We start from the raw sequence: 16,768 nt of genomic DNA, 5'->3' as shown, positions 1-16,768 counted from the left end.
AATTCATGCTGCTGATGTCCCTCTGTATCCACTATGGGCAGGTCTTCACTACAGGGGGGGGTCGATTTAAGATACGCAAATTCAGCTACTTGAATAGCGTAGCTGAATTCGACGTATCGGAGCCCGACTTACCCCGCTGTGAGGACGGCGGCAAAATCGACCTCCGCCGCTCCCCATCGACGGTGCTTACTCCCACCTCTGCTGGTGGAGTAAGAGCGTCGATTCGGGGATCGATTGTCACGTCCCGACGAGACAAGACCCGAGGGATCGATTTCTACCCGCCGATTCAGGAGGGTAGTGTAGACCTAGCCTATGATGCTCAGCACGCAGGTCTTGGTCACTGCTTGTTGCTCAACTGAGATAGGTCAGTAGTGGCATGGGATCTGTGTTATCTCCCTCGCAGCAGGGTCTTAAAACAACTCAAAATCACTAACTCCGTATTTGCTTTTATTGATTTTGTGCCAGGCAGGCCAATGTCCAGAAATCTTAGATAATGTCATTCTAGAACAATTGCTTTGTGCAATGTGGCCAGCTACCTCAGTTGTTTTTTATGGACTCTCATGCCAGCTGATATCTATTAATCACCATGTGACAATTTGCAACTAAAATCAGTGCTAAATCCATACATTATAAACAACACAGCTCACAGCTTGAAATTGAAGTGTATAAACGTTATCGTTGCTCGGAGTGTTGTGCAGTGTGAATGTTGTGAAAGAGGAAACTGGGGATATGGCTACACTGCAATTAGACGCCTGTAGCTGAGCTATGCCAGCTGACTTGGACTCATGGGGCTCCGGCTAAGTGGCTCGTGGGGTAGACTTTTAGGCTCGCTGAGTCTTAGAGCCTGGGCTCCAGCCTGAGTCTGAAGGTTTACAGCGCAATCAAACAGCCTGTGAGCCCAAGCCCTCCGTCAGCTGGAACAGGTCAGACATGAGTTTTTAATTACAATGCAGAGTCTGGAATCCTAGGCTCTATTCATGACTGGCTGTGTGACCTTTGGCAAATCACTTTAAGACCCCTTCCTCCAATGAGCCCTGTGGGCCTCAGTTTTTCCATTTATAAAATGGGACTAAACTACTTCACAGGGGTGTTGTAAGAACTAAATCATTCCGCTGGGATTTCCAAAAGCAAGTAGTGGTAGGGTCCCTCTGCTCCCCTGGCAATGAATGGGGTTGACCCTTGAGGTCAGGTGAACAAATTAGTCCAGACAGAGCGTGTTTGAAAATCCCAGCCTGCCTCTTTTAAAGGTGCTGGGGCTGGAAGGTGCCAAAATATGTCCCTCTGGCTGAAGCTGACAGCGTCCTGGGAAGTCAGAGCCAAGCTGAACTTGCACCTGCCAAGCGATCAGAGCTGACGCCCAGAGCCACTGCCTCAGGCTCCCGCTGGCCGCCTGCCAGGCGCGGTGTACCCCGCGGGGCCAGCACCTGGCCGGGGAGTAGCTGTGCTGCAGGAGCGCGGGGACCCCCTAGCTCCCCTGTGGGCGCAGAGCCGCCCCGGCCCAGCCCCTGCGCCGCCCAGCAGGAGCACTGGCGTGGGGCGCAGCGGGGCGGAGCCGCTTGCCGGCGGGGGTCCGTGGCAGGGCTGGCCCAGAGTGCAGGTCCCCGCGCGCAGCCTCACCTCCCGCAGGGCCCGGGGCGTGGCTGAGCGCCATGCGGGACAGACCCAGCTTCCCTCCCGCTTACCTCCGCCCGGGGCCCGGCTCCGCGGGCAGCTCAGCCGAGCGAGCCCCTGGAAAAGGGCTGCGCTGCAGGCGGCGGCCACCAGCCTCTCCGCGAAGCCTCGGCCCGCCCGCCAGGGAAGGGATTCTCGCCCAGGGCTCCACCTCCGTGCCCGGGCTTCCCGCGCCTCCCCAACCCTGCTCCGCCTCGACTGGCGCGGGGAGGGGGACACCCTCCGCCGGGCTCGCCTAGCCCAGCCCGAGCCCTGTGCCAGCTGCCTCGGGAAAACACCCCGGCCATCAGCGGGGGGAGCTCGGCAGTTACCAAACAAAACCCAGTTACAAGTCACGTCCATCAAGCGAAGCGCAAGGCAGCCCCGGCGTCCGCGCGCTCTTACCCCAGTCCTAGGAGCGAGACAAGGCGGGCGCGGGACTAGCTTGTCGTGCCCAGCGGCGGGTGCTGCGAGACTCGCTTGCCAGCGAGGAAGAGGCTCCGTGTGGCTCCAGAGCTGTCTCTGTCCCCAGCAGAAGTTGGGCCAATACAGGATATTGCCTCAGCCACCAAAGCTAGCTAATCTCCTGGGGCTGACAGGGCTACAACGCCGTGAGAACAGACAGCTGAGCTAGTGGGTATGCGCCTAGGCTGATTGGTGCCCTATAGCCTACTAGGGTTAGAGCCCTTTAAGCCCGGCCTTTTCAAGTGTCCCTTCATTTTAGGCGTCTCCTTTGGGGGGGGGGGTCAGTTTAACAAGGGCACGCAACATTAGTGGCCACTTTGGAAAAGTGTGGCCACTTCAGTCTTGGTTACAAGCCAGATATCACAGCAAAGGTTTGTTGACTCAGCCGTGTCAATATATACAACCAAATACAATATTGTCTGTTTGCAGTGTTGTTGGTCCCAGGATATTAAAGCGAGACACGTTGGGTGTGGAGCAGGGCTGGATTATCCAATAGGCAGACAAAGCACATGCTTAGGGCACCAGCAAAGCAGGGGGCACAAAAAAAAACAGATTTTTTTTTTAATTTGATATTTCAAAAAAAGCATCGAAGAAGTCATCATGGGAAATATCAGAACTTTGTTAGACTTCCTTACTCTCCACTACACACTCTTGCCCCGTTTTTCTGTTCTCTTTTTATTACTTATCCCCACCTAAACCAGGGGGGCGTCCTTCTAACGTAAATTGAAATAATGTGAGGAAATCAGAGACGGTAACTGATCATCCTACTCCTGATGGTAAAATAGACATTGTTCTAGAAGGTGTGGATGCGTCAGAAACTGAACCTGCTCATGCTGTAAATAATAGGAGAAAAGATCTTGGTATGGGGGTTGATTTCAGTACCGATGGTGTAGTTTACTGGATAGATCGTGGACCAAATGACTGTCAACACCACACTGGGCCATTTGAGAAATCATGTCGGATTTTTACCAATGGCAAACAAACAAGATATTGTCCACAAAAAATATTTTCCAGCATGAAAGTGAATGATGAGAAATACACTCGAGAATGGCTACTGTATTCACCATCAACAGGGTCTGGGTACTGTTTTGTTTGCAAACTTTTTGCATATAAACCTTCAACATCCCGGTTTGCTGCAGATGGATTTAGTGACTGGCGGAATACTGTTTTAATTGAACAACATGAAAATAGCACTACTCACAGAGATTCAGTGTTGACATATTTAAATCGAAGACGGGGCTTTGGATTGACACAAAAATTGGAAGAACAAATTAAAGGGGACTGTGAATACTGGCAACATGTCTTGCAGCATATTAGAGCTGTTATTCCAACATTAGCTGAATGTGGTCTGCCTTTCCAGGGATCAAATGACACATTTGGATCATTGCAGAATGGAAATTTCTTGGGATTGTTGGAGCTTGTAGCTCAGTTTGACCCATTTTTAGAAGGCAATATCTCAAAATATGGGAATGCTGGCAAAGGTAACCCATCGTACTTATCCAAGACAATATGTGATGAACTCATTGGTCTAATGAGTGACAAAGTTCTTTCAGCTATTGTGGATGAAATAAGTACTGCTGGGTACTTCAGTTTAATCTGTCGACTCTACACCTGATCTTTCACATATTGATCAACTGAGCATTGTACAAAGATATGTGTCTCCCATAAATGGAAAACCAGTTGAATGATTTATAACATTCCTCAATTTGAAAAGCCACACTGGTGAAGAAATGGCAAATCAAGTAATGCATTATCTGTGCCAAATTTGCAAAATAGATTTCTCAAAGTGCAGAGGTCAATCTTATGACAAACGCTGCCAACATGTCAGGGCGTTATCAAGGAATGCAGAAGAAGCTTTTAGAACAGAACAAATATGCCATATTCATACCATGTGCTGCAGACTCTCTCAATCTTGTTGGCCGCAGTGCTGTTGATTGTTGTCCGGTGGCAGTAAGGTTTTTCTCAACAGTCCAGTTACTTTATACATTTTTCTCTGCCTCAACACACCGATGGGCAGTTCTTAAAACATATTTGGGCAATGATCATGTGTTGAAATCTCTCTCTAATACTCTCTGGGAGGCACATGCAGTGGCAACAAGTGTAATTCTGGAGTCCTACTCGAAGATTGTGGATGCATTAGAAAGTATAGCTGAAGACCAATCACAAAAGGGAGAAACTAAACGAGAGGCAGAAAATGTTGCAAATAAGATGCAAGAACTAGAGTTTGTATTCATGTTGACCATGTGGAATGAAATTTTACAACACTTTTACCACACAAGTCAAGCTCTCCAAGAAAAAGAATTGGATTTGAAAACATGTGCAGACCTCTGTCAATCATTAGCTGACCACTTACACACTTTGAGGAATGATTTCGAAAGATTTGAAGACATATCAAAAGATAACTTGCCTGATACTAACTACAATGAAGCCCAGTCCCACAAGCGAATCAGGAAAAAACAAGCAAATGATAGCAGTGCAACAGAAACAGCATTGAATCTGTGACAGACCCAGACCAGTGGGGTACAGGAGTCTGGTAGAGGGCAAATATACTGGTCCCTGGATGGGTAGTTTTCTGTTCCCTGAGTGACCAGAGCAGGGGCTGCACTAGAGTAATCAGGAACCTGCTAGAACCAGTTAAGACAGGCAGGCTAATTAGGACACCTGGAGCCAATTAAGAAGAAGCTGCTAGAATCAATTAAGGCAGGCTAATCAGGGCACCTGGGTTTTAAAAGGAGCTCCCTTCAGTTTGTGGTGCGAGTGTGAGGAGCTGGGAGCAAGAGGCGCAAGGAGCTGAGAGGGAGAGGGTGTGCTGTGCTGCTGGAGGACTGAGGAGCACAAGCGTTAGACACCAGGAGGAAGGTCCTGTGGTGAGAATAAGGAAGGTGTTTGGAGGAGGCCATGGGGAAGTAGCCCAGGGAGTTGGAGCTGTCATGCAGCTGTTACAGGAGGCACTATAGACAGCTGCAGTCCACAGGGCCCTGGGCTGGAACCCGGAGTAGAGGGCGGGCCCGGGTTCCCCCCAAACCTCCCAATTGACCTGGACTGTGGGTTCTTCCAGAGGGGAAGGTCTCTGGACTGTTCCCCAACCCACATGGTGAATCTCTGAGGCAAGAAAATCCGCCAATAAGGGCAGGACCCACCAAGATAGAGGAGGAACTTTGTCACAAATCCTAGAGACAAATTTCGCATATCTACTTACTACGCTATAATTGATACACTTGAAGCTCATATGAAGTGTACAAAGAAGTATCAAGTAGATTTTCTTTTCTAAAGGATATGGACTTATCTGACGAACAATATTCACAAGGTTCCCAAAAGCTGGTTGACTCATACCCTGTTGACTTGAACATGAATCTCTGTGGAGAAGTACGGCAGTTCCACTGTTATATGCGCGCAAAGTTTAATGAAACAGGAAAAATGAAATTCAGTCACATTGATCTTCATGACAATATCGAAAGACAGAATACAGTGTGTATTTCCAAATGTAGAGATCGCATGATGTATTTTTCTAACATTGATGATTACTAACTGCTCCGCAGAGCGCTCTTTCTCAGCTGAAAAGAATAAAAAACCCTCAGAGAACAACAATGTGTCAGGCCAGACTTAATTCACTTTCCCTATTGTGTATGGAAGTGGACATGCTTCGTCGAGTCAGCTTCGATGAACTTATCCAGAATTTTGCAATCAGAAAATCTAGAAAGAAGCTATTTTAATTTCAGCATACATGTAAATTTTGTGTCATTTCAAAAAATAAAATTTTATTTTACAGTATAGTATTTTTATTTTGAATTACATATGGGGGGGCACCATAATCTTTTCAGTGCTTAGGGCCTCAATAGGTCTTAATCTGGCCCTGGTGTGGAACGTGCAGTAATATCTTTTATTGGACCAACATCATGGAAGAGCTCTGCGTGGCGTGAAAGCTTGTCTCTTCCACCTACAAAAGTTGGGCCAATAAACAATATCACCTCGCTCGTCTTGTCACACTACGATACCAGCTGGTTTGTTGAAAACACTCCAGATTGCTCAGTGTAAATGTTCAGTAAAAAAGTATCTTCAATGAATCCTGCAGTGTCCTCTTTTCATCGGAGGCTTGTCTTTGATCACTTCTGCTACCTTCATTTTTGATCCTGCTGCTAATATTCCCCCCTCCCTCTCCTCACTTCAGTGTAGTTTCACACTGGAGGAATATGAAGCCAGACAGAATAGTTTGTGAACACAAAATATTTCAGATCAGAAATAGCAAAAACTAGCAGCACATATGTAACAATAAAATGTGGGTTAGGTTCAGTTTGCAGCCTGTGCTATTTCAGAGCACTGGCATGATTTAGATTAGTTACTGATTAATTAATAAATCATTAGGATTAGCAGATGGAATATGGTCTCTGCTCCTGTGAGATTTAGTCCCGGTCTAAGAACATTGTAGATAAGATTGGATGGGAGCAGAACCAGTTCAGGTTCATCCATGGCCCACCGTTGATCCTCTCATAATCACTAAATTACTTACATTTAAACACTCAGACAAGTTTATACCATCAAAGTTTATACACCAGCTAGTGTTGATGCAGTTTATACTGGCAAAACTGCAGCTGTCCTGCTAAAAGCAGAGTTTTGCCAGTATAAACTGGTGTGCCTACATTAGGGGCTGTGGCTGGCTCAGGTATGTCAGTCAGGGAATCACATCCCTAACATCCCTATGCTATCAGAGGTTTGTAGTGTAGACCTGGCCTTACACGCACGCATGCATGCACACAGATTCAGGGAAGGACATGCAGCCTCAGCCAGGGGAGAGCCAGGGGACAGCAGCAGAGACTAAGGGAGGTCCCACTGATCCACAGGCTGGGGGAGGGGGGGCGGGGCAGGCAGTAACAGCCCTTAGGAGGCCTTGGAGATGTATCCAAGCCAGGGGGAGCAGGCAGTAAGGCAAGATAGGAGCGAAGGCCACACATACATGCTTCCCAGGACACTCCCTCACACATCAAATATCCCCAACTTCCCTGCCCTCAGTCTCTCACCATGGTTGTCAACAGGTGGTGATTTTAAATCCAGGCCAGCCCACCAACTAGGGGGCTTGCTGTGCTATGAATATCTTAGCTGCATGGTTAGATATTATTGGCTTCAAAAGTTCTAGCTGTCTGATTAGGCCTGGAATCATCTCATGCATAGAACGGCTATACTGGGTCAGACCAATGGTCCATCTGGCCCAGTATCCTGTCTTCCAACAGTGGCGAATGCCAGGTGCTTCATACGGAACAGAACAGGTAATCATCAAGTGATCCATCCCCTGTCGCCCATTCCCAGGTTCTGGCAAACAGAGGCTAGGGATACTTCAGAGCATAGTTTTGCATCCCTGCCCATCTTGGCTAATAGCCTTTGATGGACTTATCCTCATGAACTTAACTAGTTCTTTTTTGAATCCTGTTATAGTCTTGGCCTTCACAACAGTATTTCCACAAGGCAGTGTGCAGCCCAGCTACATCTGTGGGCTGGAGGAGGAGCGAGGTGCACACCATGGGAGCCCCTTCCATGTGAAGGCTCTCTGCTATTGGAGGTTTCACAGTAGGTCAGAACCAGGCCTGGATGGGAGGAATGAACGTCAGTCATCGTCTGGGCTAATTCTGAGTGTGACAGAGCTGGGAAAGATTTTTGCTGTTGCCTTTTCCACTGAGCTAGTGGAAAGGATTAGGGTGCCAATGGCCCAATCAGGCTTCAAAGTGCAAGCTTTCAGCGGTGGCAGCAGAAGCTGAAAGGTCTCTTTGCCTGATAAAAGATGATAGATATCCACTGTCTCCTCCTCTGAATGAGATTTTGCTCAGTGACCATTTATTACTGGAACTAGTGCAGGGACAAGAAACTGGGGGGAGGGAAGAACAACAAGTAATGAGGTAAAGTGACATGCAGGGTCAGGAAAAGCAACTGAAGTTGAGCAGAAACATTTCAATTCTCCAGTGTCAGTCACAAAGCCTGTTTGGCAGCCTCAGTTACAGTGAGCGGAGTGCTAGCAAAAGGCACTGGTGTCCCATCCACACTACTGTAGCATTTGCCATTTCAACTGTTATGAAAGTGTTTAATCTGGTGATGGCCTTGCAGTACAAAAGGCAAACTTAAGGCCCTCTCCACAATTTAAAGAGCTATCATTGCCTTGAAAACTAGTCCTGTTTCATATATATAAAGTGAAAATAATTCCAAACACTGCACCTGGCCCTGAATGTTACAACTGCTTTTTCTCATCTTCCCCCTTATTTCTGTAAAATCTACAAGGGAGAATCTAACTGTGCAGGTGAAACAACTGAAGTGACGTGACAACACTTTGGCCCCGCCCCACAAAAGTTGATCCCAATGGAAGTTAGGAGCCTTTGTGAGATCTGGGCCTTCTGAACCTAACGCACAGTGAATAAAATGAAAACAAAGACTTTCTCTCGCCATCTTATAGTCATTTTAGGTGTTAATTGTAACAATAGAGGGTAAAACATTTGTAGACAGAAATGTGTTTTTGAAACAGACTATAACTCCTTAAAGCCCCTGTCAAGGCATGCTATGGGGATTAAGTTGTACAGGAATGCATTTCCACCTCGAGAGACTTACAGTAAGAGAAGACCAGTGTTACGCAAGGTGAAAGGGCAAAAAGAATATGAAGGCAAGAATGAGATAATTGTCAGGTGTGAAACGTTAGGAGAAAGCTGGAAAGGGCAGAGAATGAACCTTAGTCTTTTAATCAAAATGTGAATGTGAGGAATAAAAATGAAGAGCACACAAGATTAGAGAGAATATTTCAAGTATGGGAGGAACAAAGAGTCAGTCTCCTGGAATAGAGAGAAGGATCTGAGAGTTGGCAAAGGTAATTTTGCAGGAGCTACCACTGCTAAATTGTAATTGGTTACTGTACTTAACCGCTTGCAAATGAAGAGGGTGGAAGACAACAGCTAGAGAAAAGAAACTAGAATTCAGGCTCTGTCAGGGCCCAGCCCTTTACAAGCAATTTACAACAGCACTGTTTAACAGAGTGACAAATAAACTGCCATGGTGAATAACAGGGCCAGTGGCTACGAGGGTAGGTGGGCTAACCTAAGGGATGATTGGCTTCCTCTCCTTATAAAACTGTAATAATTATCCCCAGCATTTGTCATATTCAAAGTACTCCACAATTATTCTCCAGTTCATCCTCTGTCTGTCCCCTGAGGATGAACAGGAGAACGTCATTATTATAATCATCATTTTACAGATAGGGAAGAAACAACAGACATTAGCAAATATGCCCCAGGCCACATGCGTAGTCAAGCGTCAGAGCAGAGATTTAAACTCAGTGCTCGTTCCCAGTCCCACGCCTCAACCACTAGCTCTCCACAGGTGAGGAGCTCTATAGATGAGAAAATCCCTCTTTATCAACAAGATAATGTACTCCATTTGTGCTATACAGGTGCCCATTGTCTGGTTCTCGGCATAGTCTAGAACCGGGGTTCTCAAACTGTGGGTCGGGACCCCATCTTAATGTGGTCGCCAAGGCTGGTGTTAGACTTGCTGGGGCCTAGGGCTGAAGCCACAGCCCGAGCCCAACCACCCAGGGCTGAAGCCCTTAGGCTTCCCAGGGTTGTCACTTGTCAAGCCAGCTGCTAGCTTTGATCCCTTTTCTTCTCCCCAGTGGGTAGCTCAGGAATTGATACCTGTCATCAGACGTAGTCAGGCAGCCTACATTCCTACTCTCTAGGCTGTAACAGTTATAGTTAAGACCATGCTGAATTCCAGTTATCTTTGGCCCGGAGGTGTAAGGTTTTTAGTTCACAATTGCATCCCCACTTGGTTTAAACATAGGTCCACACTGACCTGAGTGTTCAGCAATAAAACTGATGCACTTCAAGAGCTGGGCTGGAACTGGACAACTGCAAGAGAACAAGTCATGTGGTCTAGGGGCTAAAACCGGGGCTTGAAATTGAGGGCTGCCATGTTCTCTACCTGACACTGCCAGTAGCTCATTGTGGATGACCTTGGGCAAGCCAAATAACTTCTTTGTGCACGGCTGGCTTGCACTTTACACCCTGTCCCCACCACATGTGAGCACTGACAAGACAGTTACCTTTTCCGTAACTGGTGTTCTTCGAGATGTGTTGTTCATGTCTATTCCACAGTAGGTGTGCGTGCTCACTACGTGCACCGGTGCCGGAAGTTTTTCCCCTAGCAGTACCCGTGGCGGGGGGAGTGCCCCCTGCGGCCCCTGGAGTGGTGCCTGCCTGGTGCGGTATAAGGGGAGCTGCGCGCTCCCCCCCACCCTCAGTTCCTTCTTGCCAGACAACTCCGGCAGTGGGGAAGGAGTGCGGGATGTGGAATAGACATGAGCAACACATCTCAAAGAACACCAGTTACGGAAAAGCTAACTGTCTTTTCTTCTTCAAGTGATTGCTCATGTGTATTCCACAGTAGGTGATTCCAAGCTGTATCTGCTGGAGGTGGGTAGGAGTTCACAGACACTCGGATGGAGTACCGCCCTGCCGAACCCAGCATCATCCCTGGTTTGGGAGACTATTGCATGGTGCGAGGTGAACGTGTGAACTGAAGACCACTTGGTGGCCCTACAAATGTCCTGAATGGGGACGTGGGCCACAAAGGCAGCCGATGAGGCCTGAGCCTGCATCGAGTGTGCCCTAACAATAGGCGGCGGGGGAACACCCATCAGTTCATAACAGGAGCAGATGCACAAAGTGATCCAGTTGGACAGTCGCTGAGTGGAAATTGGCTGGCCTCTCATGCGCTCAACTGAGGTGACAAACAACTGCGAGGACTTTCTGAACGGCTTGGTTCGCTTGAGGTAGAAAGCCAGAGCCCACCTCATATCAAGCGTGTGGAGGCAGCTTTCCTCATTAGTCGCATGAGGTTTGGAGCAAAGGATGGGTAGAAAAATGTCCTGACCCTGTGGTAAGCGGGAGGAATGCGGGGTGTAGGCGGAGCTGGACCTTGTCCTTATGGAACAGTATACAGTGGCTCTGAGGTCAGGGCCCTGAGCATGATAGCCACCAGGAAGGCCACCTTCCATGAGAGGTGAGACCAGGAGCAAGTGGCCAGTGGCTCAAACGGGGGCCCTGTGAGCTGAGGCAGCACCAGATTCAGGTCCCACTGTGGGACCAGGGCTTAGAATATGGGTAAAGCTGGTCCAACCCCTTAACGAACTGGCCGGTCATAGCATGGGAGAACACCATGTGTCCTTGCACCAGGGGATGGAAAGCTGATATGGCTGCCAGATGCACCCTGACCGATGAGGGTGCCAGGCCCTGGGCCCTCAGGCTGAGGAGGTAATCGAGGATAAGCTGGATCGGGGCAGCCGTTGGGGATGCACCTTGGTCCACTGCCCACCTGCATAACGAGACCACTTTGCCATATAGGAGCGGCGAGTGAAGAGCCGTCTACTCTCAAAGAGGACACACTGAACCAAAGCTGAGCATGTCCTCTCCTTGCCACCTAGCCACTGAGCAGCCACGCCATGAGGTGAAGAGCTGCCAGGTTGGGTTGGAGGAGACGGCCCCGGTCCTGAGAGAGCAGGTCCAGGAGGAGCGGCAACGGCCAGGGTGGAGCCACCGCCAGGCCCCAGAGGGTCCCGTACCAGTGCTGCCTGGGCCACGCCAGGGCAATGAGGAGGACCCTGGCCTTGTTTGTCTTTATTTTCTCTAGGAACTGCTGATCAACGGGAATGGGGGAGGGACGGAAGGCGTATAGGAGCTGGCCTGACCAGGGGAGGATAAAGGCATTGGAGACAGTGTCCCTCCCCAGGCCCCCCCCTGGAGCAGAACTGAGGGCATCATCGGTTCTTTCAGGTTGTGAACAGGTCCACCTGGGGAGTTCCCCACCTCCGGAAAAGCTGGAGGGCAACTTCTGGGTCTAGGGACCACTCGTGCTGAGAGGAAAAGTTCCTGCTCAAGCGATCCGCCCTCACGTTCCGGGTGCCCGGTAGGTGAAAAGCTTTTAGGTGGATGTCATGGGCTATACAGAAGTCCCACAAACTGAGGGCTTCGTGGCAGAGGGCAGAGGATTGGGCCCTGTCCTGCCTGTTGATATAGAACATCGAGGCCATGTTGTCCGTGAGAACTCTGACTACCTTGCCCTTCAGGTGCAATCAGAAGGCCGTACACGCCAGTTGTACCGCCCTGAGTTCCTTGACGTTTATGTGAAGGGTCAGGTCTCACGGAGACCACAGGCCTCGGGTCTGAGAATTCCCCACATGGGCTCCCCAGCCCAGGTCCGATGCATCGGACACCAGCTCCATGGACAGGGCCCTGTCCCTGAATGGGACCCCTCAGAGCATGTTGCTCGGTGTGGACCACCACCGTAGGGAAGCGGTCACCGAGTCCGGCATGGTGAGGACCTTGTCCAGCCTGTTCATGGCTTGGGAGAACTGCGAGGCCAGCCAGAGTTGTAGGGGCCTCATCCTGAGCCTGGCATGGCGGACCACGTACATGCACACTGACATGTGCCCTAGCAGCTACAGACGGGATCTGGCTGTCGTCACCGGGAACCTTACAATTGAGTCGATGAACCCTTTCAGGGTCTTGAACCTGTCCGAGGGGAGAGAGGCCCTGGCCGATGTTGCATCTAGGAGCGCCCCGATAAACTCTATGCGTTGGACCAGGACTAATGTGGATTCGGTGTTGTTTACCAGCAGGCCCAGGGTGGTGCATGTGGACAGGAGGAGTGCCATATGATCCCTCACCTGCGACCAGGAGGTGCCCTTGACCAGCCAGTCGTCCAGATAGGGGAATATCTGGACCCCCCGGCGCCTGAGGGAGGCCGCTACTACCAACATGCACTTTGTAAAGACCCTGGGGGCAGTGGACAGACCAAACGGGAGGACTGTGAATTGGTAGTGATCCCGTCCCACCACAAAACGGAGGAAGCGCCTCTACCCCTCGAATATGTGGATGTGGAAGTACGCGTCCTGTAAATCGAGGGCCGTGTACCAATCCCCGGGATCCAGGGAGGGGATGATGGAGGCCAGGAAAACCATGCGAAACTTGAGTTTTTACCATGTACTGGTTCAGACCTCGCAGGTCTGAGCCCCCCTTTGGCCTTCAGGATAAGGAAATACCAGGAATAGTACCCCTTGCCCAGGAACTCCTTGGGCACCGCCACTATCGCTTCTAGTTCCAGGATCCTCCCGACCTCCTGCTCGAGCAGAGCCTCATGAGATGGGTCCCCAAGAGGGATGGGGGTGGGCAGTGGTTGGGCGGGTAGGAGGTAGACTGGAGGGTGTAACCTCGGGAGATGGTGTTGAGGACCCAACAGTCCGAGTTGAGCCGTGACCATTCCGGGAGGAATGCACACAATCGATTGGAAAAAGGGAGCTTTATCGGGGGTGGATCCCTGCTGAAAACTGGCGGGGTACCCCCAAGCGTCCCGACAAAACTGCCTTTTACCCGCCTGCTTGCCCTTAGAGGACCCAGCCTGGGGTGCAGGCTGGTATTGTCTTTGCAGGCGTTTCTTATAGTCCCGTTGCTTCTTATGGGCGGCCTCATATTTTGGGAGGGCGGCCTGGGCGGGACCCTGGTGTTGCTTGAACTTGGGCTTTGCCAGAGCAGGGACATAGAGGCCCAGGGTCTGGAGGGTCATGCGGGAGTCTTTCATGCCGTGCAGCCTTGTGTCTGTTTCCTCCGCAAACAGCGCCTTCCTGTCAAAAGGGAGATCCTGCATCGACGACTGTGCTTCGCTGGATAACCCAGAGAGCAGAAGCCAGGATGCCTGTCTCATGGACACCGCCGAGGCCATGGACCATGCAGCCGTGTCCACTGCATCCGAAGTGGCCTGCAGAGACGGCCTTGCGGCGGCTGCCCCTTCCTCCACGAGTGCCTTAAACTCCTTTCTATCGCGCTCCCGGAGGGAGTCCTCAAACTTGGGGAGGGATCCCCAGAGATTAATCTCGTAGCGACCCAGGAGAGTCTGATGGTTTGCTACCCTCAGCTGGAAGCTTGACAACAAATAAATTTTTTCCCCCAAAGCATCCAGCCTCTGAGAGTCTTTGTTCTTTGGGGTCGGGGCTGGCTGCTCCTGTCACTCCCTGTGGTTGACCGACTCGACCACCAAGGAGTTGGCCACGGGGTGGGTATACAGATACTTGTGCCCCTTGGTGGGTATGAAGTACTTGCACTCCACCTTCTTAGAGATGGGAGCCGAGGCTGGTGTTTGCCACAGGGCATTTGACATTTTTGCCACCCCTTCATGGAGCGGCAAGGCCATCCTGCCCGGTGCCGAGGGGGACAGCACATTGAACAGGGAATCTGAGGGCTCTTTCATTTCCTCAACCTGGAGATGGAGGCTCGCTGCCACGCTTTTCAGTAAGTCTAGATGGGCCCGGTAGTCCTCCTGCAGGGCGGAGAGGGGCGGGGCCGCAATCCGCTCCTACGGATGGGGCGAGGAGGCTGGTGTGGTGCTTTGGGTGTTGGCCAGCACCGGAGGATCCACCACATGCTCAGACTCCGGGCATGGCCCCGAGAAAGTGGGGCCCGTCGTCTCCTTTCCCCGCGGTCTAGGAATGGAGGCCGATGGTCCTTCCGACGCCCCGGCCACCAAGCGAGCCCCACCAGGGCTGTGCCAGAGGCCACAGTGCCCATTGGTACCACTGGGCTGGCCATAAGGCACGGTGCCATTGCTAGCCTGCCCTGTAGACGGGCGACTGTGAGCGGAGGTCGGGCTGGCATACAACACGGGACTGTGACCTCGAGGCCGGAGAATGGTACCGACGGTAGCAGTTGCTCCGCGAGCAATCTCGACTGGTGGACCCGTGACGGCAAGGAGCCGGCGATCGACGCCTGGAGCTACGGTGCATTGGCGGAGACTTCGAGCAGGATACCTAGTGGGAACGGGGTTGATGGTCATGCTGCGACCGACTGCGGTACCGCCTTCGAGTCGAGAACCATTGACGACATCTGCCATGGTCCCGTCTGGGTTCACTCCATGAAGACGAGCGGTACCGGGAGTCCCGATTGGATGGCACCCATCCAGACAGTCTGGCCAGCGTCGAGGGTGATCCACATGGACTGAGCCCTGAATGGTCACTAGGCGGCGAGTGGTGTCGGGAACGTTCCCTCGACCGAGACCCAGTACCGGGCCAGCGGCGACTGCGGCGATCCCAGCGGCGACTTGCCTCTGGAGTGTGGGGCCAACATCGGCGGTGCTCCGAGCACCAGCATGGACATGATGTCCTTAGCCGCCTGGAGAGCTTCAGGCATAGATGGCATCCTGACATCTGGAGAGGTCTGCTCTGAAGGGGCCGGGCTACTCCGCTCCGAATGAGTCAGAGGCCTAGGGCCTGAGGGGGACCGAGGTCTACCCGACATGGGTCTAGCCTCTATCCCAGACTTTCCTCAGTGCCGTTGCAAAGAGGAAGTCTTTCCGGTCCTCTTGGCACATCCCATGGAAGGGGAGTGGTGCCAACTAGTCGAGGGTACCGGAGGGTCTCTGTGCACCAATGCTGCGGTGCCGGGTACCGGATCGGAGTGGTGTGCCGGGGTCGGGGCCAGAGCCGACTCCATCGGGATGGCCCAGACTCTAATGTCCCTTTCTTTTTCAGTCTGGGGCTTGACCGACTTACAGATCTTACACCTTTCGCTGATGTGGGTTTCTCCCAAGCAGCGCAGACAGTCTGTGTGAGGGTCACTCCTTGGCATAGAACGCCTACAGGAGCCGCATGACTTAAATCCCGGGGCATGCCCCAGCCCAGGCTCACTAACTAACTAAATTTCACTGAAAACTAACTGACTACAGGTACTACTGAACAAACAGTTCTGGTGACAAGCTGCAGCAAGGCTGGAGCTGAGCAGTTCCGACGCACCTTCACTGGCGGCAAGAAGGAACTGAGGGTGGGGGGAGCGCGCAGCTCCCCTTATACCACGCCAGGAAAACGCCACTCCAGGGGTCACGGGGGGCGCTGCCCCCTTATGGGTACTGCTAGGGGGAAAACGTCTGGCACCGGTGCACGTGGCGAGCACACACACCTACTGTGGAATCACTTGAAGAAGAATGGGGGATTTCCCAGGGAATCACCTCTAAGTACAAGACTCCACCCAGGGTGTCATTGTGAGCCCCCAATGTATAGGGCCCTACCAACTTCATGGATGTGAAAAATGCATCACGGACCATGAAATCTGATCTCCCCTGTGAAATCTGGCTTTTGTAGGGCAGGGCTCCTACCGTGGGCCAGGCTCCAGCTGCTACTCCTGGCCTGGGCTGGGCCTTCCTCTTCCCCTGCAAGGGCCACTCCCAGAGCCAGGTCAGACCATATCCAGGACCTTCCCCCGGCTGCAGGAAGCTCCATGGCTGCTGGCTAGGACAGCTCCCCATTTGGGTGGGGGGCTGCGGCCCCAGATGTCAGCACCCGACCCTGGTGGGGACGCTGTTGGGAAAACCCAGACATATAGTAACTCACCCCCTGATACCCTGCAACCCTAACTTCTGTGCTGCTTGGTGCTGGCAGTGGTGCTGGCTTTAGAGCTTGGCACCCAGCCAGCAGACTTTGCTCTCCGGTTGCCCAGTTCTGAAGGCAGCACCCCTGCCAACAAAAGCACAGAAGTAAGGGTGGCAATCCCACAACACCCCCGCAATAGCCTTGCGACACTCCCCCCTCCCCCCATGACTCTCTTTTAGATCAGGACCCCCATGGTTACAACACTGTGAAATT

At 51.6% G+C, this 16,768-nt stretch overlaps 1 protein-coding gene across 4 annotated transcripts in view; it reads right to left on the bottom strand.

Moving 5' to 3' along the window:
* TLR5 (toll like receptor 5) overlaps positions 1 to 2,328 on the bottom strand; it is a 32,845-nt gene extending 30,517 nt beyond the window's left edge. Inside the window, exon 1 of one of the 4 annotated variants that reach the window (XM_065589379.1) lies at positions 2,056 to 2,328. Coding sequence is in view for 1 of the 4 variants with exons in the window: in XM_065589378.1 (XP_065445450.1) it covers positions 1,683 to 2,013 (331 nt within the window). In the remaining 3 variants the exon portion in view is untranslated. Of the gene's footprint in view, positions 1 to 1,682; positions 2,023 to 2,055 lie in introns of those variants that run through there. The other 3 variants (XM_008175221.4, XM_065589378.1, XM_042848576.2) reach the window with 3 other exon arrangements.
* Between the last annotated feature and the right edge of the window lie 14,440 nt (positions 2,329 to 16,768).

Source organism: Chrysemys picta, chromosome 3 (genome assembly GCF_011386835.1).
Source record: "Chrysemys picta bellii isolate R12L10 chromosome 3, ASM1138683v2, whole genome shotgun sequence".
NCBI lineage: Eukaryota > Metazoa > Chordata > Testudines > Emydidae > Chrysemys > Chrysemys picta.
Note: the sequence above shows the minus strand (reverse complement) of the source record. Positions and strands in the feature narration are given on the sequence as shown.